The sequence below is a fragment of the Pantherophis guttatus genome, chromosome 8 (genome assembly GCF_059756535.1).
Source record: "Pantherophis guttatus breed Tessera chromosome 8, ASM5975653v1, whole genome shotgun sequence".
Lineage (NCBI taxonomy): Eukaryota > Metazoa > Chordata > Lepidosauria > Squamata > Colubridae > Pantherophis > Pantherophis guttatus.
In genome coordinates, this window is record NC_142070.1 from 66085535 (window position 1) to 66113272 (window position 27738).

The 27738-nt window shown below is 39.2% G+C and overlaps 1 protein-coding gene across 1 annotated transcript; it reads left to right on the forward strand.

Annotated features, from left to right (window-relative positions):
* On the forward strand, window positions 1–27554 carry LOC148112698 (methylsterol monooxygenase 1-like). Its single transcript, XM_087874901.1, has 9 exons — window positions 1–270; window positions 6615–6729; window positions 7301–7361; window positions 9064–9190; window positions 9903–10057; window positions 11886–14476; window positions 18114–18230; window positions 21535–21684; window positions 23187–27554. Exons 1-6 carry the CDS (start codon window positions 16–18, stop codon window positions 12091–12093), a joined length of 921 nt encoding a protein of 306 aa, XP_087731027.1. The 5' UTR covers window positions 1–15; the 3' UTR covers window positions 12094–14476; window positions 18114–18230; window positions 21535–21684; window positions 23187–27554.
* Window positions 27555–27738: the final 184 nt, after the last annotated feature.

Genomic DNA, 27738 nt, shown 5'->3' on the forward strand with positions numbered 1-27738 from the left:
TGCCAGAACTGAACGATGGCAAATAACAATAGTTCTGAGATACTGCATTCCGCCTACCTTGCTATAGAATACATTGACTCTTTGCTGCCTGAGAATCCACTACAAAAGCCACTTAAAAATGCTTGGACCTCTATGCTGGACAATTACACTAAATTCCAGATTGCAACTTGGGGTTCATTTCTTGGTCTTGAAGTTTTCTATTTTTTAATATCCTTACCTGGATTTGTACTTCAGTTTATACCTTATATGCAAAAATATAAAATACAGCAGGTAAGATGGAATTTTAAAAGTGAAGAGAACACAATGTTAATCTATAGTGCTAAAACATTAGCAGGAGTTTGGTAGCACTTTATTTAGCTTTATTTTGCTATTAAAATGTATAAATGTTTACGATATGCAACTCACTTTATCATACTAATGTAGGATTTAAATTGGGGTGCGATGGGAGTAAGGAGGGCAAGACCATTGGTTAGGAAAATGCAGTGTAAGATAGATTACTATTATATCAGTTAGAATTTGTATTATGTTAAAAACATTATATTTGTTGAGATGTTCTGAGATTGCTAAAACTTTTGGGAGATATGTCTGTCCATCCATCCATCTGAGTGACTTTGGGACTGTCATTCTCTCTCAACCCAACCATCTGCCAGGGTTGTGGAGAGAATAGGAGGAAGGAATTTTAGGTATGCTTTCTGTCTTGAGCCACTTGTAAAAAGGGGGGATAAAAATAAATAAATAACATGCAAGTTCAGCAACCTCTCATTCAGTGGTGGAGTTAAAGTCCTGTTTTTCCAAAACTGGCACTTTGAGATATGCCATAAAATGTCCAAAAAGTTTAAATCATTTTTTCCCCCTTGTTTGAGTTCTGGTGTCAAATGCTCCAACACTGGAAGTTTTTAAGAAGAGATTGGACAACCATTTGTCTGAAGTGGTATAGGGTCTCCAGCTTGAGCAGGGGCTTGGGCCAGAAGACCTCCAAGGTCCCTTCCAACTCTGTTATTCTGTTCTGTTATTCAGACTAGAGGTTATTTCATTCCTTTAGGAATGATATGTTGTTTGCATTTGGTTAGAAAAAAAATCTGTTCCTGTGCCAGTTTCTTGATAAGATTTCAATTCCACTTATTTATTTATTTATTATATTTCTATACCGCCTTTCTCCCGTAGGACTCAAGGTGGTGTACAGTCAAGAAAAATATAGGCACACAAACATCATAAAATTGCTAATTAAAATTATTACTTAGTTTGGTCAATTAAATAAAACCCAGAATTAGATAACATTTAAAAAATCATTCACATGTTCGTATGTTTAGCCCCGCCTGTTGGAACATCAGGGTCTTGAGGGCACGGCGGAAAGCACGGAGATCAGGGATATTCTGTATTTCCGGGGGCAGTTCATTCCAAAGGGTTGGAGCCCCCACAGAGAAGGCCCTCCCCCTGGGAGTCGCCAGTCGACATAATTTGACTGACAGTACCCTGAGTAGTTCCTCCCTGTGAGAACGAACTGGTCGGTGGGAGGCTATTGGTGGCAAAAGACGGTCTCGTAGGTACCCAGGTCCTAAGCCATGGAGCACTTTAAAGGTGATAAGTAACACCTTGAATCGCACCCGGAAGACCACCGGGAGCCAGTGCAGCTCGCGTAGGAGAGGTGTTACATGGGCGTAACGAGCTGCGCCCATAATCACCCGCGCGGCTACGTTCTGGACCAGTTGGACCACTTGACTGAACTATGTGCTCTCATTGTAAACATTGAGGGCAAGAGCTGGGTTAACCTTTGTTAACACACTAACTTTGTTAGTGAAATATCAGAAACTTTCCGATAGCTGTTTTTGTGTCATTAAATTTCAAATGTCATTGAAGTTCATTTCTTTTTATTTTTTTATTTTTAAACAAACAAAAAATAAAAAATCCATCTTTCATAACAATTGCAAACGGTGTGTCGATCGGTTACAAATCCCTTGTGCTTAATCCCCATATTCATATTTTACAAATTATCTAATTTCTCATGTTATCAACCTGGTATATATCTTTGGATCATTATCCTCATTTATTATTCATATTATTATTATTATTTTGAATATTATTCAAAATATTCAGCTTAATAGTCAATATCCTCCCAATCAATGATAGTTGTAAATTTTCTCATTTCGCCAAGTCTGCCCCAAACTGTTGAGTTTGTTGTAGTTATTCTCCTTAAGTTTGCTACATCTTGCTGTCAAATATATCCCCAAATATTTAACTTTATTTTTGACCTGCATCTTTGATATTTCCGCCAATTCTTTTTGTTTTACCAACATATTTTTAGTCAAAATCTTCGTTTTATCTTTATTAATTTTCAAACCTGCTACTTTCCCAAACTCTCCTATTTTATCTATCAGTGTAGTTATTTATATTAATGGATCTTCAAGAATAAAAACCAGGTCATCTGCAAATGCTTGCAATGTATATTCTTCCTTTTGAATTTTCATTCCTTTTATATCTTTTTCTTCTCTAATATTTCTATTTAGCACTTCTAATGTTAATACAAACAAGAGAGGGGACAGTGGACAACCTTGTCTGGTACCTTTTTTTATCTCAGTAGAATATGTCAATTCTCCATCTATCATTACTTTTGCAGTTTGTTTATGATATATAGCTTCTATTGCTTGAATAAATTTTTTGCCAAAGCCCATCTGTTCCATTTGAAGCAACATAAATCGCCAATTCACATTGTCAAAAGCTTTTTGTGCATCTAAAAATATCAGAGCCATTTGCTTTTCAGGATGGACCTCATAATATTCAAAAGTGTCCAGAATTATTCTCATATTATCTCTAATTTGTCTCTTTGGCAGAAACCCATTTTGATCTAAATGTATAAAGTTGTTTAGATATCTTTTAAGTCTTTCTGCCAGTATTGAAGCAACAATTTTATAATCTGAATTTAGCAGGGATATGGGTCTATAGTTTTTGATTTGTTGTGGGTCAGTGTCTTCCTTAGGAACCAATGTAATATGTATATGCCTCTGACCATGACTTGGGTGTATCCTTCTTTGTCATCACTTCTAAAAGTGGGAGACTCAAGGATTCCTGCAATGTCTTATAATATTCCGCTGGCAGTCCATCTGGTCCTGGTACCTTCCCATTCTTTTGTTTTTTAATTGTTTCAGTTAGTTCCATCATCGTTATATTTCCCTCTAGCATCTCCTCGATATCTTTAGGGGTCTGAGGTAAATTTGCATTTTGGAGGTATTGTATAACATTTCCCTCCTCTATACTTTCCTGCTCATACAGTTGTCTATAATAGTCCTGAATATTTTTTTTTCTTCTCCTTGTTCCCAAATTTGCTTTGTTCTTGGTCGTCCATTAGTTGTATTATTTTTCTTGATTCTCTCTCTTTTTTCAATTTATATGCTAACCATCTGCCTGGCTTGTTAGCATTCTCAAAATAATTCTGTTTAGTACTTCTAATTTTTTGGGCTAGATCTTCTTTCTCCAATAACTCCATTTTATGTTTTATTGTGTCCATTTTCATTTTAACATCTTTTTTATGTGGAGATTTCTGGAGTTCTTTTTCAAATCTCTTGTAATCATCTTCTAGTATTTTATAAGTTTGTCTTTTCTTAATATTTCTTTTCCTTGTATAGTCCATTATCAGACCTCTGGCATAAGCTTTCATTGTATCCCAAAGTTTTTGCCTACTGCCGTTACCTTTCTACTCATTCTATCAAGTAGTCACAAATAGCCAAAAAAAAAAGGAAACCAAAAAGAAAAGAAAAAGAAAAAAAAATAGAAAAAAATAACAATTCTTCAGGTTCTTCTATACCATAATCCAATTTAAAGGAGGTGTATATTAATCCAAATATCAAAAAAAAAAAAAAAATGAAAAACATCAGAAAGGAAGGCCAGACAGAAAAGAAAGAAAACAAAACTGGAAGATAAAAAGCCAATAAAGAAAAGAAAAAACAATCTTCAGGCACTTGTGTACCTTAATCCAATTCAGTTATTTATAAGAGGGGGGAAAAAGTTTCATAAGTCCATTAAAAATGTTTAAACAGGGGAAGAATACAGAGAGTTATCACTTAGCAAGGAAAAAATGAAGGGAGAGAAAAAAAAGATAGATTTCAGTTTTTCTGCTGCTCTCCCTCCCAAACACTAACAAATCTTGCTCATTCAGTCTCAGACTCTTACTTCTGATAGTTCCCCGAAGAACACCTGAATAAACAATACAGATAATTCAAATTTCCACAGATGTGCTTCCAACTATCTTATCTTCAAGAAAGTTCAGAGTCCTTGAGTTGTAACAAAATGTAACGCAATTGTTGCAATTTGCAGCTTGAGCAGAAAAAATAAGAAACAAAATTTCCAATCCACTAGATGGCAATATTACACACTCCCCTTCCTTTCCCACAATTGTAATCCAATTTTTTTTTAAAAAAAAAATACAAGTGGCCTAATCAATTAAATTGAAAAAGAAATAATCCTCAAAAAAGAAGAAAAGATTAAATAGAAAGAGAATTATAATAAAAGCACAGAGGCTTAAAAACGTAAGACAAAAATTCTCAGTTCTATTAATCCCTTTCAATCCAGTTCCAGTCAAAAACAAATAAAAAAAAAGTCCACCTTAATTTCGCTGCTTAATTTCTTTTTATCTCCAATTTAGTTTTTACTTCAGTTTCAGGATGTTCTTTTATATTGATTTAAATTGAAAGTCTCTCACCGCATTGAATCACTGTCCTTCTAATCTTCCGGAGCTGTCCCAACTTCAGCAGCTACAATGGCTGTCATCCCGCCACTATAAAAAGGGCTTCTCCTGGATCAACCAGGGACTTTGCGGTGACCCTGGGATTGTCAGGATGTGCCCTCCACTATCACAGTCAAAACAAGACTGTGAGGTCCAATTAGGACCGTCTGGTGGCGGGGCTCTCAGCGGCGATCCTGGAGCCCCAGGAATCCTCCGTCCATCATGTCACAACGTCAGCTCCTCTCCCTCTCAAAGTTCATTTCGTTAAATGCCCAGAGTGACTACATTTAGGATTTGAATTGTAATGAGGGAGAGTGAAGGGAGAGGAAAGATTGTTACACAGATGCAAACTACATATAAAATAAATTACAATTTAAAATTACATATAATTACATTTATAGTGCGTTAAAAGCCTTTGTGGCTGTTGAGTGTCCTGGGAGGTTAAAATGATCTGATACTTCTTTGTCCTTATTGTGTGGTGTCGTAATATGAAATTTGTGTCTATTGGCTCTTTTGCAAAAAATTGGTATCAAATCTCAGTTCTATCTGGTAGTATTGAAAAAAATGAATAAAAAGGACTTGAAACTCTGATGATTACAATAAATTAAATTTATCTACTGGGATATTATTTGGCTTCTCTTAACTACAAAGATGTATTCAAAGATATGCTGAGATGCAATAAATGCTAAGCTTCAGTAATTACCTTCAACAAATTGTGAAAATATAACTTCAAAAAAAATCATGAGAACAAAGAGCTTTTCTGTCAGGCTTGGAGCTAATCACTTGAAAAACCTGTTGTTAATGTATCTGCAAATTATTTGATGGGAGAAGACTAAAGTCTTTATGAAATTCATGAAATATCATGAAATTACGGGCCGTCCTTTAACTAGCAGCCATATACATAACTCTTGCCTACAGAAAACTTTATTTAAAGCAGAGTTTTAACTAGATTTATAACTTAAAGCAGTTTAGTTTAGTTTATTTGATTTATATACCGCCCTACTCCCGAAGGATTCAGGGCGGTGAACAGCCACAAGATAAAAATACATAAATACAAAATTTAAAAACAGAATAAAACCGAATTAAACAATTTGGCCGAAGACAGATTTAAAACACCCCAATGAATTAAAAACAATTTAAAATTTGTGTTTTAAAAAGGAAAAAAGGGAAAAATTAGGCCAGGCCAGCCTTATGGAATAAAAAGGTCTTGAGAGCGCGGCGGAAGGTGCGTAGATCTGGGATCCTCCGTATCTCTGGGGGGAGCTCATTCCAGATAGTAGTTGATTTATAACTTATATAATGTGTGAATTATTTATTGAATCCTCACTAATATTTGTATTGACTAAAGTGCATCAGAAGAAATCTCGCCTGAAATTATTAATCTCAGTGCAGGACAAATAAAATCAAAATTAAAAATAATCAGAGAACAGTTCTCTAATTCTTAAAAAATCAGATGGTTCATATTCAAATCACCTCATTTCAAGAATGCACATTTTGCAGTGTAATATTTGAACTCAAGTTAAGCATCTTACTTTGCTGCAGTCCTATCCATACTTATGGAGAAAATACCACTGAACATAATGACGCTTATGTTTGTAAGTAAACTTGCCTAAGATTGTATTCTTAACTAAGAGAATCACTATGAATGGACAGTAATTTTCCTATCTCAGTAATTAGAATAACAGGCATATGGGGTAGAGAGCAAGGACAAAATTGTATAACCTCAAGCCTTTACATGTACTGTAGGAGACATTGCAACAGAAGTACAAAAGTCCAGAATATGTTGTGATATGTTTTATGTTAGCATTATTGTAGTTGGAAAGAGAGCCTGTAGGAAAAGTAATCAGTTTGCTATATTCACTATTTAATTATTTTTGTTTATTTGCCGCTATTATAGGATAAACCAGAAACATGGACAGGACAATGGAAATGTTTTAAAAATCTTATGTTCAATCAGTTTTTTATTCAGCTGCCTCTCATATGTGGTACCTATTATTTCACAGAATATTTCTGTTGCAATATTTTCAGGATCAGACTCAATAAAGATAATAGGAGTTAGAGCTTTAAATATATTTCTTTTTAATTATGATAGGCATTCTATATTCACTGAATATTCAAGGTAGAAGCGACGAGAATGGTGAGGGTGGCTCCTTATATATACAAGGGGTGGAGCTAGGAATGGGTGTGGTAAGTTATGAATACATTAAAGTCCAAAGAATAAGTTAACCTCTGATGTTCCATATATACATTATTTACACATTGGAGAATAAGGCATTTACATCTGACAAATCCCCCTCTAAATGCCGGTTCGTTACACAACACCAATTACATTCTGATTCAGGACAATATAATACATATAATTTAGAAGTTAAATATTTGTGTTGTTTAGAAGGTAAGGGTTTTGTTAATATGTCAGCTAATTGTTCAGAAGTATCGCAATGTATTGCTTTAATGAATCCGTCTTGAGACAGTTGTCTCACATGCTTAAACTTTATATCAATATGCCTGGACCTTTGTCCAATTGCATCGGATCTGGATATTTCAATGGCCGCTTTATTGTCTTCATGCATAATAAATGGTAAGGTGGGTTTCTTCCAAACATCAATTTCAATATTCCTTATGACTGGGAAAGGATGCCAAGATGGTAAGTAATATTTGATTATTTGTCATTATTTGTTTGTTAAAAATACATATTTCCACACATTAAAAATACTGATATTTTTATTTATTTATTTATTTATTTATTTATTTTTCAGATTTCTATACCACCCTTCTCCTTTCGGACTCAGGGCGGTGAACAGCCAAAATAAAACACTTGTACACAAAAGTTAAAATAGATTTAAAATAATTAAATAAAGTTTGACCCATAATTTAAAACATTTCAATTAAAATCAATATCAAATTTTAAAAACCCACCATAAAATCAGGACAGCTCGGCTAACTGAAAAAAATAGGTTTTAAGGGCCCGACGAAAAGTCCAGAGGTCTGGGATCACTCGTATCTCTGGGGGTAGATTGTTCCAGAGGGTAGGTGCCACCACAGAGAAGGCTCTCCCCCTGGGGGTCGCCAGCTGACATTGTCTGGCTGACGGCACCCTAAAGATGCCCCCTCTGTGGGAACGAACTGGCCGGTGGGAGGCAATTATATGCTGATAAAGGACTGGATTTGGGAGATATTTCCAGAAGTTTGACCAAAAATGTTTTTGAATCTATGGCTCAGTAATTTCAAATTTATTAAAAACTAGAGAATGCTGTGTCCTAGATGAAAGGGGCAGATGGGGGGAAGGAGGGAAGGAAGGTTGTCAGAGGCTTCTGAGGGATTGAAAATGATTTTAAGGCAATTGAAAATAAGCACAGACTGTCAACACAATTGTTAATACAGATGGACATTATGCTTTTTAAAACTGAAAGCTTCTACAGTAAGCACAATATAAACATGAATAAAGAGTTGTTGTTAATTCTTCTTTAAAAAAAAAAAAGCCTTAAAATCAAACGAGCAATACCTTCTGTGCTAAATCTAATTCACCATCCATCTAAATAAAGAATTTTGCTTTCAGTCAGCTTCCCAAAAGTTTTCATTATGATTGGGAATAAATGCAACAGATGTGTGGTAAAACAAACAAAAGTCTGGTTCTTACATTCTTACATTACATGAGAGAAGTGCCTTTCTTCCCCCTACTCCCATGCCCATCATCCCTGCCCTCTCCCTTCCCCCTCCCATGTGCTCCTCTTTCCCACCCTGTCTATGATTCTGGCACTTTGCCCCAAATCCAACATGCACTTCCCCATTGGTCCACTGGAGGGCGAATGTCACGGCTGGCTTTCTAGAGGAAGCTGCGAAGGAACTGACATCACAAACAATTGCCACTCTAGGACACCGCACTTGGTCTCCTTAACGGCCCAGGCGCTCCAGAATTATGCTGGAAAACACACACACACACACAGAGACACCCCACCGGGGTGCCTCGGCCTCTCCCAGTATTTATTTCCAGAGGGTAAGTGTCTGTTATTTCTAATTGTCTGTTAATCTCTATACATTCTTCAAATTTTATCACTTATTCATTCTACAAAACAAATACAAATATAATAGATAATACCTGGATATCTTTATTCAGGATGAAAATTGAAGCCTAAGTGCTATTTTATTTTAAATATAATATAAACTACATCATATGTAACTACTGTTTCCTGTCTTTCTCAAAAAGCAATTTATTTTGCTGTGCTTGTTGCTCCAAGGGGGAAAAATATTTTATTAAAATTTCTGTGTATTTTATGTCAGGTTTCTAGCATTGATCATTGGATAGATTGCACAAATATATATCTCAAAAGCTAATTTTTCTTTTAAAGGTTTATGATACTTGCTCAGTGTTTTGGATGTGCTGTGATTGAAGATACCTGGCATTATTTCTTGCATCGACTACTTCATCATAAGAAAATTTATAAATATATCCACAAAGTACATCATGAATTTCTTGTATGTAATTTCTTAAGTTTTTGGTTTACATGGTTAAATTGTATATGCGCTTACCAATAAGAATATTCTATGCAACTCACTGGAACTTGTTTCGGTATATGATTGCAACCTTAAAATTTCATGCAATGGACATGTGTTAGTTATTATTTTTAGAAATAGGGAGACGAAACCTGGGGTTTATTATTTGTCTATATGATCTTTACTTAAAGTTCTTCCTATCATATGGGGCCAGAAAGGTTTACAAGAGGTTAAGAGTTTTAAACATTGCAGTAAACCAACAATATGTTTTGCAGAACATTTGTACATTTGTCAGTTTTACTTGAATAACTTAATTTCTGTCTCTAAAATAATATGATTAGTATCAAGCAACCTCTTTAGCATGATCTTTTTTAAACGTTGAGGAAAACTTCACTGAATACACAAGTTTCCTGATCTATTAAATCCTATCTGTGTGTCTTTAAAACATACAGTATCCACAGTTATACAGCACCTACTGTTTTAAGGAGCTGTCTGGAGTTAGCAGTAGCAAACATTATTACATTTAGAAATGTGTTCTATTTATTCAGTCTTACATTTCCTGAAACTGTGTGAGTTCAAGGTTAGCACATGAAGGAAGATAATCTCCTGAAACAGTCATATTGAACCATATATATGAATTTTTTCTTCAGTATGGATACACGTGCACAAACCTTTTCTGTATACTTTTCTTGAGGCACCATTTGGGATGCAAGCTGCATATGCACATCCTTTAGAAACTCTAATCCTTGGAACTGGATTCTTCATTGGAATAATTGTCTTCTGTAATCACCTAATTTTGCTATGGGCATGGATGGTTTGTCGTTTGATAGAGACCATTGATGTTCACAGGTAATCTTCTGTTACTTATTTATGATTCTTTGTGTTCAGATTCAGAAATTTTAGAATTATTTAAACAACTATTTGAAAAAGTTGTCAATAACTTCTCCATGACAAGCTTCTAAATTCTTCAGATATTGTTTGGGCAAAAAGGTTTTCACTAGTTAAATAGAATATTGAACAGATGAAAGAAAAATAAACCTGAAGAATAAGAAAACTGAAAAATCTGATCAAGAGATATCATCTAGAAACAAGGAAGGTTAAAGAAGCACTGGAAATAATAAAGTATCAAATACTGGCTGTAGCCAAGAAGATCAGCAAATATGAAGCTCAAATTGCACACTATCGGCAGAATCTCCAATTTCAATCAAATCAGAAACGTTTGTACAATCCATCAATGGAATGACTGCAGTGAACCCATCAATACCTGATAAAGAAACAGTGTAGTTCTGGGTGCAGCTATGGGACAACATGGAATGGAATAGAATAGAATTCTTTATCGGTCAAGTGTGATTGAACATACAAGGAATTTGTATCCAGTGCGTAAGCTCTCGTTGTACATACAAACGACAAAGTGATGTCATAGATCATAAATCATAAGATATAAACAACAAATGATAGATCATAAGAGAAAGTAGTATGAAAGATGCATTTTTTTAATATAAAGAAATACAAGAATGGAGCCTGGATAAAGAAAGTGGATTAGAATAAAATATAAGATGAAATGAAAGAACTTGTAATAAAAACAGAAAAGGACAAGAAAAATCAGGTGCCTAGAAATAACAGGAGTCAGTACAAACATTAGAGGTTTTCTGTAAAGATGCACAATGGAAGACATAGTTGCTGGTCAGTGGTGATAGCCTGGGAGATGTTAATATCAAAAGAGAATTCAAGGAGATTCACTATTACCACTACTGCTTGTCATTGTCAACAGTACAGAATAAATCAAGTCATGGCTATCAAACATCAAAAACATCTGCTTGGCTATCCTATCTACTTTACATAGATGAACTGAAGCTGCATGGAAAAACACCATCTGAAATAGAATTGCGTCTAATATATGAAATATCGTTATTAAATACTTTGTTCTTTACATACAGTAGTTTATACACTGCTCAAACAACTAAAGGGAACACAAAACCACTGTATGTAACAAACAAAGTATTTAATAAGACTGTTTCATTCATTCAGTTCTCGGATGTCTTCTGCTTGTGTTCCCTTTATTTTTTTTGAGCAGTGTATGTATGTATGTATGTATGTATGTATGTATGTATTTTTCTATAGCCAGGTTCTTCCTACGTAAACCAAGATTTTTATGCAGCCCTAGTTCAGTGAAATCACAATCCACTAGTTTCTAGGCTTTTCTCATGCAGCCAGCAAGCACCCTGCTGCCCATTGGGAGACTGCTGCCCAGGTGCTTGCTGATGGGAACAAAGAAAAAGGGGCTTGAGTTACACTCACCAAAGGCCTGGACAAAGATTTTAAGGGCCCTTCAAAACATCAGTTGGCTGGGCCATTCAAATCTTGTGAGGAACCACATTCCAGAGGGCAGTTGTTGGTACAGAGAAAGGCATTCTTCTGGGATGTTTATAGATGTGATCGTTGAATCAATGGAACTCAAAGGGCACCAATCCTGCCAGATCGGATTGGCTGGCAGATACTATGGGAGAAAATGAAAAATATGAAAAACTCATGCTTGACTAGGTTATGTAGGTTTATGGAATAATCACCATGTAGAAACTTGTCTTAGTATGTTACTTATCTCTTCCCAGGGTTGAGAAGTTTTTTTCTGCATATTGTAAATTTAACAGTCTGTGCATTCCATTATTTTTCCTTTCAGTGGCTATGATATTCCTCTGAATCCTTTACATTTCCTGCCCTTTTATGCTGGCTCTCGCTTTCATGACTTCCATCATATGAACTTCATTGGAAATTACTCTTCAACCTTCACATGGTGGGATAAACTCTTCGGAACTGATTCGCAGTACAATTCTTACCTAGAGAAAATGAAGAAACAGAAAGACACAGTGGAAAAGAAGCTGGAATAAATTTCCCATTTGCAACACTCTTGGAACACCAAAGAGGGACATGGCCTCGTATTTTTGCTTAAAACTAGAAAACGTAATAAGTATTGCAATTCAAAGCAAAATGCAGCTTTTAACAAACCAACCAAGCTTATGTTTGCAGCAGGAAAAACATTCACTGATGCATTTTCCAAATGATTGTGCTTTTTCTATCCTATAGATATGTCAAACAAATACAATATATATTTAAGAAAATGTTAAATATGACCAAATGATTGAAATTATGTAAAAAAAAAAAGATGTACATTAAAATTAAAATAAGGGAGGTTTTTTGCATTAATCTGAATCCTAAAGTTTAGAAAGAACAACTACATTGAGTTCACCAATTAAAACTTTTGTGGGAATCCTCTTTCCCAATTAGGTAGATTTAAGAAACCATCTTAATTTGCTACAAATAATATTTTTACTTGGTTTTTAATGAATGTTATTGTAATCTGTATTACACATAACTGTAAATTGCTGATTTGATTATTAAGATAATTTGTCTTAAAATAGCTGTGGTTGATTTCTTTGTCATGTTTTCTGTACGGCAAATGAAATAATATTGGGGTTCAGGCTATTATTTCCTGGCTCCTTTTGGTTTGTTCCTATCAAACAATAAGTGCTGTGTTTTTGTTAATACACAGTGGCAGGTATTGATAACTGGAACAGAATGTGTATGGGCACTGAAATTTGATAGTGGAGACTTTAGATAACTAACCATCTATATTACATACAATCAAAACTATCCCTAGAGATGTACATGAGGAAACCATAGGAACTTCCTTAGATTATATTGAATACTTCTTGGCCTTTCTGACTTACTATGGAAAACACTAAATTGTATAACCTGCTTAACCGGGATTCTATCTTTTAGAAAGCCATAAACTTTTTTTTCTTAAAGACATCTGCTGCAGAAATTGGGTGGGGTATAGCTTTATGGTTTTCGGGCACTGAAGAGTGTTTTTGTGCCAGCATTTTCCACTTCTGATATCCCCTCAAAAACAATGCTTATTCTATTATTTTTTTTTACTTGAAATGTAATAAAAGTGATCTATAGTTTAAAAGATTATGCATATGAAAAAAGCTGCTGGGAAAAGATTTTATTTACACAAATAAAGTAAAAAGAAATTAAATCTGAATATTTTTAATACAAAAGGATTGGCTGGGTAACTGCATTTCCTTGCAGGAGTCGTTTATTTTACAGATGTTTCCCCCCCTCCCCCAAGATGGCAGGATGCCACTGCAAGGCTCCTTATCTCTTCCTTCCTGTGCTGTTTCAGATAGTGATTTATAGTGAATTAGTTACCTTAAAATTAAGAGCTGTCTCCTTAAGAGATTGCATTGTGGGAGATGTAGAGAGAGATTGCATTACGGGAAATGTAGTCCATGACATGTAACCACATCTGTGTGTCTGATTGGCCACTGAGGCTCTCTGCCTGGGTGCAGAACAAAGACCTGGCCATTTTGAACTACCACAGAAGAGAGGAGCATGCTTTCTGAACAGGGGGATAGAACTACCGTCATTTTACACTAGGAAATGGGATAGATTATGAAATACTTGGATGAATCTCACCTTGACTCACCATGATTGTAAGTCTGTTTGAGGATACCCGAAATAAATATAATCTGCATGAAAACCTGTTTGCTAGAGTTTATCTGCCTGTTCCCAATGGAGCCAGATGCCAGATGAAACAGAACATGGGTGGCTTACAAAAACAAGCCCATCAAACATAACCCTCCAGCATCCATGGTTAAATTGTTAATCCTGCTTACCATTAATAATAGTAGAATTCATCTATCTTGTTTGCTGATATTTGTTTGTTTATGCTCTTGATGTATATAGCATTATGCACACTTTGCACTTAATATAGTTCTGTACTAAGACTTTGGGATAACCCTGTATTTAAAATAGGATTTATCCAGCCACTGCCATGATTCCAGTCTTTAATCTTATTATGTATTACATCTTTCAAAAGGAAGACCTAATAGTCAGTCTTATTTTCCAAATATAGTGGTCTTACTTTAGAAATTATGTTGGTAGTTGCACACAAAGTCCAGTTGGCTTTATAAATGAGATTTCCACATTTTAAATGACATTATTCTTTCATTGACATGAGCTGTATATTCTAGCAAATATAACTAGAAAGAAAACTATTTTGTGTTTCCTGAATCTCTATAAGGATAAAATGCTTCCTTCATGCTTTTTCTGTTGCTACAATCTGTATATTTACATTTTTTTTCTTGAAATAGAACAGCACTTTACTGAGGTTGTACTAGGTGAGGAATTTCTCAGTATTGGTGTAGAACAGGTGTGCAGCTTAATATCCAGTGACAAATTGACAGTACCATCAGAAGAAAAAGTAAGGTAATGTCTTCCTTATTTAGCCGTTACGATATGTAATAATATAGAGGTGTGCAATCTGTTTTAGATGCTAATGTTTAAAATTTGAGTTTGAAATGGAGTGTTCTGTTCTTTTTTGATCTGAAACTCAGATGCTGTGTCTTTTTTTGCCCAAAATATTCCAATATAAGAACAGTTGCAGTAAGATCAGAAGTGTCTAACTTTGGCTTTGAAATAGTTTTAATGCAAAAGTTTTTACACACCTTTAAAATCATGGAACTACCGGTAGATTAGAAGGCGCATTGTTGAAATATTTATCCCTTTACAATATATCTTGATAGGAGGATATAGGAGAAAGATCTTTGAATGTTTTTTCCCTTTCACTTCATTCTGTTCAGATTTTTTTTTTTCAATTGTGGCTGCCAAAGCAAAAATCTATGAACCTCAAAGAAAACCGTTTTATCTACATTATTATATAGTTGGTGATAATGCAGGAGACTCTTTTCTTGCTTAGAGGAAGAAAGGGGTCTCCTACATTAACTCCAACTATTAATAAACTGGAGGAAGATTCTAATATTTATCTCCTCAAGGAAAACCAATTGTGAAAAAAATAATCTGAATCAAACTGTATATGATACAAATTATTATTATTATTATTATTATTATTTATTAGATTTCTATACCGCCCTACTCCCGAAGGACTCAGGGCGGTGCACAGCCAAACAATAAAAACACATACAATACAAAATTTAAAAAATAGAATAAAATCAAATTAAATAATTTTGGCCCCGACAAATTTAAAACCCCAAACTTTTAAAACCAATTTAAAATTGAATATATAAATACTAAAAAATATTTAAAATTTTAAAAATCTTTTATAAAAGAGGGGGAAAATTAGGCCAGGCCGGCCTGGTGAAATAGTAAGGTCTTTAAGGCGCGGCGGAAGGTGCGCAGATCCGGGATCCTCCGTATCTCTGGGGGGAGCTCGTTCCAGATAGTAGGTGCCCCCACAGAGAAGGCTCTCCCCCTGGGGGCCGCCAGTCGGCATTGTTTGGCTGACGGCACCCGGAGGAGCCCCTCTCTATGGGAGCGTACCGGCCGGTGGGAGGCTATTGGTGGTAGTAGGCGGTCCCGCAAGTACCCGGGTCCTAAGCCATGGAGCGCTTTAAAGGTGGTAACCAAAACCTTGAAGCGCACCCGGAAGACCACCGGGAGCCAGTGCAGCTCGCGCAGGAGAGGTGTTACATGGGAACGCCATGTCGCTCCCATTACCACCCGCGCGGCCGCACTCTGCGCCAGTTGGAGCCTCCGGGTGCTCCTCAAGGGGAGCCCCATGTAGAGAGCGTTGCAATAGTCCAGGCGGGAGGTGACAAGGGCATGAGTGACCGTGCGTAAAGAGTCCCGATCCAGAAAGGGACGCAACTGGCGAATCAGGCGAACCTGATGAAAAATCCTCCCGGTCACGGCCGTCAAGTGCTCTTCTAAAGACAGCCGTGAGTCCAGGAGGACGCCCAAGTTGCGAGCCCTCTCCGTGGGGGCCAATGATTCGCCCCCAATAGTCAGTGATGGCGTCAACTGACTATATCGGGACGTCGGAAACCACAGCCACTCAGTCTTGGATGGGTTGAGCCTGAGCCTGTTCCTCCCCATCCAGATCCGTACGGCCTCCAGGCACCGGGACATCACTTCAAGGGCATCGTTGGGGTGATCCGGGGTGGAGATGTACAGCTGGGTGTCGTCAGCGTACTGATGGTACTCCACCCCGAAACCACGGATGATCTCGCCCAGCGGCTTCACATAAATGTTGAACAGGAGAGGCGAGAGGACCGACCCTTGCGGCACCCCACATATGAGGGGCCTCGGGGTCGACCTCTGTCCCCCTGTCAACACAGACTGCGACCGGTCAGAGAGAAAGGAGGAGAACCACCGCAACACAGTGCCTCCCACCCCCAACTCTTCCAACCGGTGCAGCATGATACCATGGTCGATGGTATCAAAAGCCGCTGAGAGATCTAACAGGACCAGGACAGAGGAGCACCCCCTGTCCCGAGCCCTCCAGAGATCATCAACCAACGCGACCAATGCCGTTTCCGTGCTGTACCCGGGCCTGAAGCCCGACTGGAACGGATCCAGATACGTCGTTTCATCCAGGTGCTGGGGGAGCTGTTGCGCGACCACACTCTCAACAACCTTCGCAACAAAGCGAAGATTGGAGACCGGACGATAATTTACCAACATTGCCGGGTCCAGGGAAGGCTTCTTGAGGAGAGGCCTCACCACCGCCTCTTTCAAGGCGGCGGGAAAGTCACCCTCACTCAGCGAAGCGTTTATAATCCCCTGGAGCCAGCCTCGTGTCACTTCCCGGGAAGCCAGTACTAACCAGGAAGGACACGGGTCCAATAAACAAGTGGTCGCGTTCAGTCTACCCAGAATCCTGTCCACGTCCTCAGGGGTCACAGGATCAAACTCATCCCAGATAACATTCTCAAGACCTGCCCCTGTCTCTCCCCCTGAGACTACCCAGTCGGAGTCCAAATCTTCCCGAATCTGAGTGATTTTGTCATACAGATACTGAACAAAATCCTCGGCTCTACCCTCCAAGGGGTCCTCCCGCGCTTCCTGGTGGAGCAGGGAGCGGGTCACCCTAAAGAGGGCGGCCGGGCGATTATCTGATGACGCAATAAGAGCAGCAAAATAACTACATTTCGCTGCTTTTATCGCCACTAAGTAATTCCTAATGTGGGATCTTACTAGTGTCCGGTCAGATTCAAGAAGACTGGCCCTCCAACTACTCTCTAGGCGTCTTTTCCGGCGCTTCAACTCCCTCAGCTCCTCGGTAAACCAAGGAGCCAATTGAGATCGGCGCCGGGTCAGAGGCCGCAAAGGCACGACCCGATCCAGAGCACCAGCAGCCGCCCTATCCCAGGCGGCCACCAGGTCTCCAGTCGAGGCGTGTGCCAGAACCTCAGGAAATGGCCCAAGCTCCGTCTGGAATCTGTCAGGTTCCATCAGGCGCCTGGGGCGGAACCATCTGACCGGCTCCGCCTCCCTGCGGCGGGGTGCAGCGGTTCGAAAGTCGAGACGAAGGAGAGAGTGATCTGACCATGACAAGGGTTCAGTAACTATATCCCCTATATCAAGATCCCTCAACCACTGTCCAGAGACAAAAACCAGATCCAGCGTGTTTCCCCCTGTGTGGGTAGGGCCATGAATTAACTGGGTCAGGTCCATAGCTGTCATGGAAGCCATGAACTCCCGAGCCATCTCTGACGTCTCACCCACGGACGGCATACTGCTAAACATGTGAAAAAGCGTAAAAGTATAAATACTGATAGGAATCCTTAGTTCCAGCTAATTCAAAAAAAGAATTCATAGGGGAAATTAGATGTGTTGTTCTTTGTAATGCCAAAACTAGCTAGTTATTGTTACATTTTAAAACATATTAATCTGGTCTAGATAAATTAAAACTTTATATAATCAATATGTCTTCACTTCTAAGAGATGAATGGGTGGAGACAAGGCAGTTCCAGCTGGCTGTTGCTGGAAATGTTCTTCCTCTCTTTCAGCTTGAATTATAAAATAAGCAAAATCTTAGCGTTCTATATCTATCTATCAAGAAAACCATATGCAGAACTCATAACGTGTCTTTATTTCACATAAGGTGTTTGAAGCAGTGATTGCTTGGGTTAACTATGACAAAGATGTGAGGCAAGAACTCATGGCCCATCTGATGGAACATGTTCGATTACCTTTGCTGTCAAAGGAATATTTGGTCCAGGTAATTAACTGGAGACATTTCATTCATGGTCTTTTATTCCCTGGTTACATTGCAAGATAAAAGTTTGTGTAAAGGAAGAAACATAACAAAGCAAGGGTGAAATCCAGCAGGTTCTGACAATTCTGGAGACCCGGTAGCGGAAATTTTGAGCAGTTTGGAGAACTGGGAAATACCACCTCTGGCTGGCCCAGAGTGGGGAGGGAATGGAGATTTTGCAGTATCTTTCCCTCAGGAGTGGGTTGGGAATGGAGATTTTGCAGTCTCCTTCCCCAGGAATGGGATGGGAATGGAGATTTTGCAATATCCTTCCCCCTGGAGTGGGGTGCGAAAGGGGATTTTGCAGCATCCTTCCCCAGGAATGGGGTGGGAATGGAGATTTTGCAGTATCCGTCCCCTGCCATGCCCACCAAGTCATGCCCACAGAACCAGTAGTAAAAAAATTTGTATTTCACCACTGTAACAAAGGGTCTAGGCCACGGGTATCAAACTCCCATCATCATGGCGGCATCATGTGATATATCGGGACTTTTTTCTCCTTCGCTAAATGGGTGTGGCCAGTGCGTGACGCATCCAGCCCGTGGGATGGGAATTTGACAGCCCTGATTTGGCCAACTTGCTGCAACCAACTCACCATAGCCAACAGACTGCACGACAATTCAATTGTTCTATTAATCATTTCATTCGGTTACTTTTACTAATGGTGACCGCATTTTCGTTGATATTAGATAATACTATTTCTCTATTGACTTTCTTTATTTTATTATTACTGGCCACAGTTCTATTGAAAATTTACCTTGTGTATTTGTTGAATTGTCCCATGGCAAGTTGTCTTGCAGCAAGTTGGCCACAAGTTGGCCCCAACAAGTTGATCCATTCCGGATAATAAAATCCCCCAAATTGGTGCTTTCTATAAAAGTTGAAACAACCTTTATAATCATCCTAGGCAACCTGTGCTTCGTTGGGTCTTCGTTTAGTAGATATCTCGTTATTGAAACAGAGAACTATACGTGAGAAAATAACCATATGTGAAAAAAAATCAGTGAGAGGGGAGCAACTTCCAATTTCCTGTTGGCTTCCCCATTTAATTTCTTGAATGAGTGTTGGCAATCCTTCCTTCCTTCCTTCCTTCCTTCCTTCCTTCCTTCCTTCCTTCCTTCCTTCCTTCCTTCCTTCCTCCCTCCCTCCCTCCCTCCCTCCCTCCCTCCCTCCCTCCCTCTGCTGTTTTTTCTTCCCTCCCTCCTCTCCCCTCTTCCTTCTTGCTACCCACCCACCTACATACCTACAATCTCACATTGATTCCATTATTGTGGAATATGCCCATTCTCAATTCAACACTGTCTTGAGGACCCATGAAGTAAATTTTAATAAATTTGGCTTATTTATTTGGGTCTGTCATTAAATGTCAATGTAATTTGCTCTTGATTACTCACAGAAGGATTCCATCCATTCCTCGTTGGAAGGACTTTGGCACAAAAGAGTGTCATTTGAAAGACGCAGTTGTATTGTCTGATGTTCTGTCGGAACTAAATTGCAAAGGGTTCATTATTGCTATATAAATTGAGGAGTTCATTAGACAGAGGTTGCAAATTGCCTATCCTGACCTTTTCCTTCACACAGCAGAAATTGACAGATTTTCCAGGAAATAGGAATGCACAATAGTAAAGGAAGACTTAAAACCATGGCATCAATATCAGGAGAAATATTGTGTTGTGTAAATTATGCATTTTGCTTTTTACTCTTTCCCTGTTTAGGTTTGTTGTTGAAAGAGGTATTGTTGAGGTATGTCATTTCTTGATCATAATACACCCCCTCTCTTTTTTATATTCCGTCAGGGTTAATTAGAATTTTAATTTTAATATTTAATTTTATTTTTACCAAATGATATTCTCACCGGAGAACAGTTTAGAATCCCTATTGACTTCTCCACTGAGTTTACAAAACTGTCAAAGACAGTTTAAAAATAGGGGCTGATGACCTCCTAAGGGCTAGGATGGTACTGGTCTACCTGATCTCCAGTGACTGAAGGGGGCAGTCTACATTCAGTTACAGAGTAGGAAGCTAATAAATGAATAGAATGGGCAAGGACCACGGACAATGGCTAACGTATTTGACTGACACCAGAGAGATTCAGTTTCTACTCCATCTGCAACCACAGCAACTCCCTTAATGACTTTAACCCAATCTACCTCATAAGGTTGTTGTGAGGAAATATAGGAGTAATATATATAATTTTTGCATTCCTGGACAAAGATGGGGTCTTTTTTCCCTGTAAAAGCGGGTGAAAATTTAGGTGCATCTTATACACTGAATGTAACCCCGCCCACCCACAGTACCCCACCCTTTGGCCTCTGCCTCCCAGCAGTTTACCTCCTAGCAGCAAGAAGAAACAGCTCATTTCAGCTTCAGCACAACCTAATTAGCACAAGCTGATTGGATCAGCCTCCCGACTCTCAGCTGTTTTGCTCTCAGCTGTTTTGCGCAGGCCTCTGCTGCTTGCTGCAAGAAGATAAATTGCTGGGAGCAGATATTTTTTTCTTGTGCTAATCAAGCTATGCTGAAAACGAAAATGAAAGTAAAGCAGGCTATTTGCTCTTTGCTGCAAGGAGGCAAAATTGCTGGGAGGCAGAGGCAGATTTCTTTTTCTTGTTTTCCTCACCAAAAAAGGTAGGTGCATCTTATAGTCTGGAGCGTCTTATACTCCGAAAAATACAGTATCTTGGTTCAAATATTGTTGCCCTCTAATGCACCATTTCACTCAGTTAATGGTAATGACAACAAGAGTTTTAATAGTATTGTATATAGATTGGATTTGCAGGTTTGAGGGTTATACGAACTAAGGGCACCATAAACGGGATAGCTAAATTATATGAATATAAAATACAAAAAATTATAAAATAAATTTGATAATAAATTAAAAAGTCACAGTTCTCCAATATGGACAACTTCAGACATGCAAACTTCAGCTTTCAGAATTCCTTCGTCTCTCAAGGTGAGAACTCTGGAAACTGAAGTCTGCACATCTAGAAGTTGCCCAGGCTGAAAAACACTGATCAATATTAATAAAAAAAAATCTTTATTATTCGTATAGAATATTTCAAAGAGTACTTCACAAATAAAAAAGATAAATAGATCAGATTGTCATTATCTCTAGTTTATTTTCATTTAGCAATAATTGTTGGGAAAAATTATTTTAAAGTTTTCACTGAACCAATTCAGAACTAATAACTACATGGAAACTACATTCATGCAAATTAGTCAGTGTGTTCTTTCTTGCTAAGATTGCATCAATATGGCTAATTCACAGAGAGTTGAAGAAGAGATACTTGTTAAAAATAGCAGTGCGTGTAAAGATTACCTAATTGAAGCAATGAAGTACCATTTGTTGCCACTTGAATAAAGAGCTTTGATGAAGTCCACACGAACAAAGTTAAGAACACCTTCCTGCCTTCCAAAGGTAAGCATGTCACTTATATGTATTTCCTTTTCGAATTGACTTGCATTGTATGAAAAAATGTATGTGATTTAAGTCAGCGGCTCTTTTTTATTTTAATATATATATATATAATTCGAATAATTGAAATGAAGTAGAAAATTATAGAATTGGAAGAAGCCATTATGTCTTAATTTCCTGTTCAATTAAAGCATACTTAAATCAATCTAGTAAAATTAATAAAACAGCCAGAGAGTCTTGTCAGGTGCATACAAAATGGCTCAGGGCCAAGTTATCTTTGAGACCGCCTTCTGCCGCATAGCTCCCAGCGACCGGTAAGATCCCACAGAGTTGGTCTCCTCTGGGTCCCGTCAGCTAAACAATGCTGGCTGGCGGGCCCACGGTGGAGGGCCTTCTCTGTGGTTGCCCCAGCTCTCTGGAACTAGTTACCTCCTGAGGTCCGGACCATCCCCACCCTATTGGCCTTCCGAAAAGCAGTGAAGACCTGGCTTTTCCAGCAGGCCTGGGGCCGTTGATCTCGTTCTTGTGATCTGGTGAGATCCGGCCATGAATGGCATGAATAAGTTTTTAATGTTTTTAATGTTTTTAATTTTTAAATGTTTTTTTATAATGATTTTTTAAAAATGAATTGTGAGCCGCCCTGAGTCTTCAGAGAGGAGCGGCATATAAATTGAATTATTAAATTAAATTAAATTATTAAATTAAATTAAATTAAATTAAATTAATTAAATGGATGCTGACTTGTGTCTACATTCTTGTTAACCTAGGCTAGGACTTCACCTTTTATTTAAGAAAATTGAAAGCTGTTGTGTGGCATTAAACAGACTTAATTAGAGTTACAATTCATAAAGAAACAACTCTCTTAACTAAGATGACTGCTATGTAGGCAAAAGAAGATACCTTCTCATTTTTTCATTAGTGGGAATTGTTTGGGTATAAAGGTGAAGGTAAAGGTTCCCTTTGCACATATGTGCTAGTCATTCCCAACTCTAGGGTGGCAGTGCTCATCTCCGTTTCAAAGCCAAAGAGCCAGCGCTGTCCGGAGACGTCTCCATGGTCATGTGGAGCACATGACCATGGAGACCAAAGGCACACGCCACGCTGTTACCTTCCCACCAAAGGTGGTCCCTATTTTTCTACTTGCATTTTTTTACGTGTTTTGAACTGCTAGGTTGGCAGAAGCTGGGACAAGTAATGGGAGCTCACTCCATTATGTGGCACTAGGGATTCAAACCACTGAACTGCTGACCTTTTGATCGACAAGCTCAGCGTCTTAGCCGCTGAGCCATCATCTTTTTTTCCAGGGACAAGTCAAAAAAGGCTGCACTATATTCATATCTGTAGGGCTTTCCTTGAACCTTTTCAACCCATCCTGAGTAATGCTTTTCTGAGAAGTGGAATGGTACTGTGGATAGGAATTTTTTTGTTCATTGTCAGAGACTGTTCAGTTTCTCTCCCCCTCCCCCCCAATTAATGTATATCTTATGTTGTTGCTTCTGTTAGAGGTGATGGTAGTGGTAGGAGGCCAAGCCCCAAAGGCTATCCGCAGTGTGGAGTGTTATGATTTTAAAGAACACCGATGGCACCAAGTTGCTGAACTGCCTTCCAGAAGATGCAGGGCAGGTACCCCAACACTTTCAACTGATGCTTCCTGCATGCAACCTTAAATCTATGTCAGCTATTTCCTTTTTATTGTATGATATAATGTCTTTTATTGATTAGTCAATTGACCATATCAGACAGGAGCACCAGCCACTGTAAAATGCAATAAAATGAGATATGATACAGCAAAATGAGATAAAATAGCAAGGTAAAGGTAAAGGTTCCCCTGATCTGTCCCCGTACCCACACACACACACACACAGCCAGTCGAGGGTTAAGGAAACACTTTGGAACGCACCCAGTTCTTATCTCCGACTTGGCAGCGATAGACACACCGTCTGCCAAGTTACTTTATTTTCACAAACAGACAGATAAGATACGAACGTTCAAGAAAGTCCAAACAGAAATAATATTCCTCCCAGCAGTTCCGGACGAGGCTTTAGTGACTCCAAGGTTTTGCTTTGTTCATCACAAGGATCCTTTGACCACTACCCTCTATTATATAGTCTCTGGGGTGTGGTCCAGTGACTCAGTGCTAATCCCTAGCACGCCTCCCAAGCTGCTGCAAACGTTTATCACGCCTTCGGAGGCGTGCGTCCAGGAATGATGTTTCATTATCACTTTGACTCGAATCAGCTGTCTCCTCTCCCTCGACTGGCACTTGAGACAATGCCAGAGGGGAGGGGCCTGGAGAGGGAGGCCTGGCTGACTCCTCTTCCTCATGCTCGGAGCTTTCTTCCTCCGATGGGACAGGCTCAGAGGGCGGGGCCACAACATCCCCTCACACAGATGTGCCAGTCTTTCCTGACTCTAGGGGGCAGTGCTCATCTCCGTTTGAGCCGGCATGACTAAACGCCAAAGAGACACGGATTGCTGTTACCTTCCCACCAAAAATGGTCCCTATTTTTCTACTTTCATTTTTTATGTGCTTTCGAACTGCTAGGTTAGCAGAAGCTGGGACAAGGAACGGGAGCTCACCCCATTACGCAGCACTAGGGATTCGAACTGCTGAACTGCAAATTCTATACATAAAGAAAAGGGAGGGAAACTTTAGTGTGAGACCATTTCAATGCATTCAAGTTGATTTTATTAAACTACCTCAAATGGGGAGACATAAATATTTATAGTGGGCCACTTGACTGGATGGGTTGAGGCTTATCCAGCCATGAGAGCCACTGCAGTAGTAATCACCAAAATTATATTGGAATAGATTATACCTAGATATGGAGTAGTAGAAGCTATAGACAACAACCAGGGACTCATTTTCGTGCAAAAGGGCTTCAATCAATCATGGAGGCAGTGGGAATTCAGTGGGAATGTCATGTTCAGTGGAATGCAAAATTGTCTATGCCGTGAGCCAAATCTTTACCCTTGGCTTTGCCTTCTGAAATGATCTTTGGATTTCCACACTTGGACAGAATGGGGGAAATTCCACAATATGAAACTAAAGATATGTCTGTAAAGAACTGTATACTTGGCCTCTCCTCTTCTTTATCTTGCCTCAGAAATGAAGGACTTCTAGCTCAAATCCTACCTCTTGATTTTGGTCATATGTTCCAGCCTGGTGATTGGGTCCTGATAAAATCTGACATGTGGAAAAACTTAGCCAAGCCTGGGACAGGTCCTACTAAATCCTGCTGACCACTGAAACAGCAATCCAAACTAAAGACAAAGGGTGGAACCACTACACACGTGTAAAAGGACCAGTGGAAGAACTTAGAGTGGAAAGAGATTCCTGGAGAAGACCTGCTGAGATAAACATTTCCAAAAACTGATGTAGTCATTGTGATTTTTCTCATTGCAAGAGTAGCAACCTTTTGGTCTTTCCGACCTGAGTGGTGGCCTATGTTAGTCCATCTGAAGATCCCAAAAGAAGCTGTGCAACTTTGCACTCTACAGATTGTGTTGGTTCTGTGATTGTAACTGTATCACTGAATGTTGTTATTATTGTTGTGATTGTGAACTGATATATGCCTGTGGAGAATAGTGGGACACTGTGATTGTGGAAATGTGCAAGGAATTGCTCCCCATTGAAAGTCTATTCCTATATATATCTTACACCGGAGGATTGGGGCATTGAATCAGATCAACTTGACTTGAACACAGTAGTCCTAGGAGATAGTGTTATCATAATCCCTGACAATATAAAATATATTGATTTAATGCAATGGTTCAATATTTGGGAATAATTTTCTTCTGCATAGGACTAATAGAAGGAGAATATCATGCAATGATATATGTGAAACATACTACAAGCAAATGTGTTTTCTTCGCTTATTGTCACCTTTCAGTCTGGAATTAACCAGACACAACCTAGTAACCATTTGAAAATATAACTAGAAAGGGTGGGTGATGGACGAATGTGGTAACTTTTAATTGGCATGCTCCAGATGGCTTATATTGGATATGTGGAAAGTTTGCCTATGCGCAATTGCCTAAGCGATGGTATGAAGCATGTATATTAGGAACTGTGAAACCTAGTTTTTTCTACTGTCCATACAACAAGGTAAAAGACTGGGTGTACCTGTTTATGAGAAAGTAGGCCCACAGATCGAAGAGAATGTTGAGAATGGAAGGATCATGTATGGCCTAATTCAAAAAGAATAATTCAGATATATGGACCAGCCACCTGGGCAGAAGATGGTATGTATGGTTGTAGAACTCCCATTTATATGCTGTTTAGAATTATAAGGTTATAGGCTGTGCTTAAATTTAATAGCTAAACAGCACACTGTTTAAAATAGCGATATCTCAGAATATGTTTGCTTTACACTATTTGTTAGCAAAAGTACTGTAGTAGGTGTGTGTGGAAAATTTAATCTCACAAATTTTGTTTACAAAATTTATGATCAGGGAAAAGCTCTGCCAAAGTGGAGAAGGTCGCACACATCCCAGTACACACTTGGACTGGGGCAGTTGACTTCACCTGGTTTGGCAGTCCCTTCTCTTATTGGAAAAGGATTGGATTTCTAGTGTTGTTAACCTTTGGAGGTCTCCTCCTCCTCTGTTTCATCCTTTTAATCCAACGCATAGTGTCTTCTACCTCTCCCAATAAACCGGCAAATATCATGGTCCTCCAGACTGTCCATATACACCTCTAGTTCACCATTGACAGGACATATCCTGTTCAAAATAGAAAAGGGAGGAATGTAGAGACATAATAGTAGAATAGGTAGAATTACTGGGACATAATAAAAACTTGCTGTTTTGCTCCTGTAAGAATTGCTTTGCTAAGAATTGGAATTGCCTCGGCCATTTACTCCTACCAGTGATCTAACTTCTGTTATCTTGTTATCTTGTTTTTCTGTACAATTCTGCGCCTGGTGGATATTTCAGGAAGCGGATTTCTAAGTACCCAGACCAGTTGTAAAATCTAAAAAATTTTGCTATCGGTTCTGTGGGCGTGGTTTGGTGGCCATGTGACTTGTGGACGTGGCCAACTTGACATCACTCACTGTTAGAGCCAGGAGCTGCACATTCTGAAGCACATTCTGCCCTTCTGAAGCCCTCAACACTTTGAGTTTCCCTCCGCCATATGGCTTGACTGCCCGAGTGAACTTTGGAGCCTTTTCTTGCCCTGCTCTCCATCCCGGAGGGTGGCGCATCCCCCCCGCCAATCCTCCGTACAAACCGCCAGCCCCATTTCTGCAAAGGCAGAGCCCCCCTTGGAGGGCGATTGAAAGAGGGGAGGGGGATGCTGCAGAAAAGGCCGCCTTCCACCCCTGCCCGGCGCTCCTGTTGAGTGGGCGGGCGGGCAGCGGCGGGGCCACCAGGGATGATTGCTACCGGTTCAGCAAACCAATGCAAATCATCAGTACTGGTTCGCCCAAACCAGTCCAAACCAATGGGATTTCCCCCCTGACCCAACCCCTCTGTTGCTAAGCACTCAACCCCCCTGTTCCTTGCTGCACTGCCAAAGGAAGGCATGGGCCAAGGTGCCAGAATTGGGTATTAAGCTAATGCCTCTGAAGGTATAAAAGGACGCCATACCTGCTCCAAGGTGTGGCTATTCCTTACATGCATTATATCCAGGGGTGGGTTCTACTTACCTCCGCTACCGGTTCGTAGTGGGAGTGCACACACAAAGCTTCTGAGCATGTGCAGATCATTCATGATGACATCTGGGCAGAGCCTCCCACTGCCATTACTACCGGTTTGCAAGAACCGGACCGAATGGGAGCAACCCACCGCTGATTGTATCTGTATGTTCTGGATATAGTTTCACCCAGTATTTTGTTTTGACCATAAATAAAATCTGCTTCTTTTTGTAAGCCTCGTCTCGAGTCTCACTCTCTTTGGCATCTCAATGGTTCAGGGAAACTTCTGGGACCTTACAGAAGCTTTGAACTACACTGAAGCGCTGTACTCCTTAAGATTGAAAAAATTACTGAGAAGTTAGTTAATGAATGTTGGGGAAGAAGCATTCTTCAATTAAATGAATATCTGCTTGCTTTT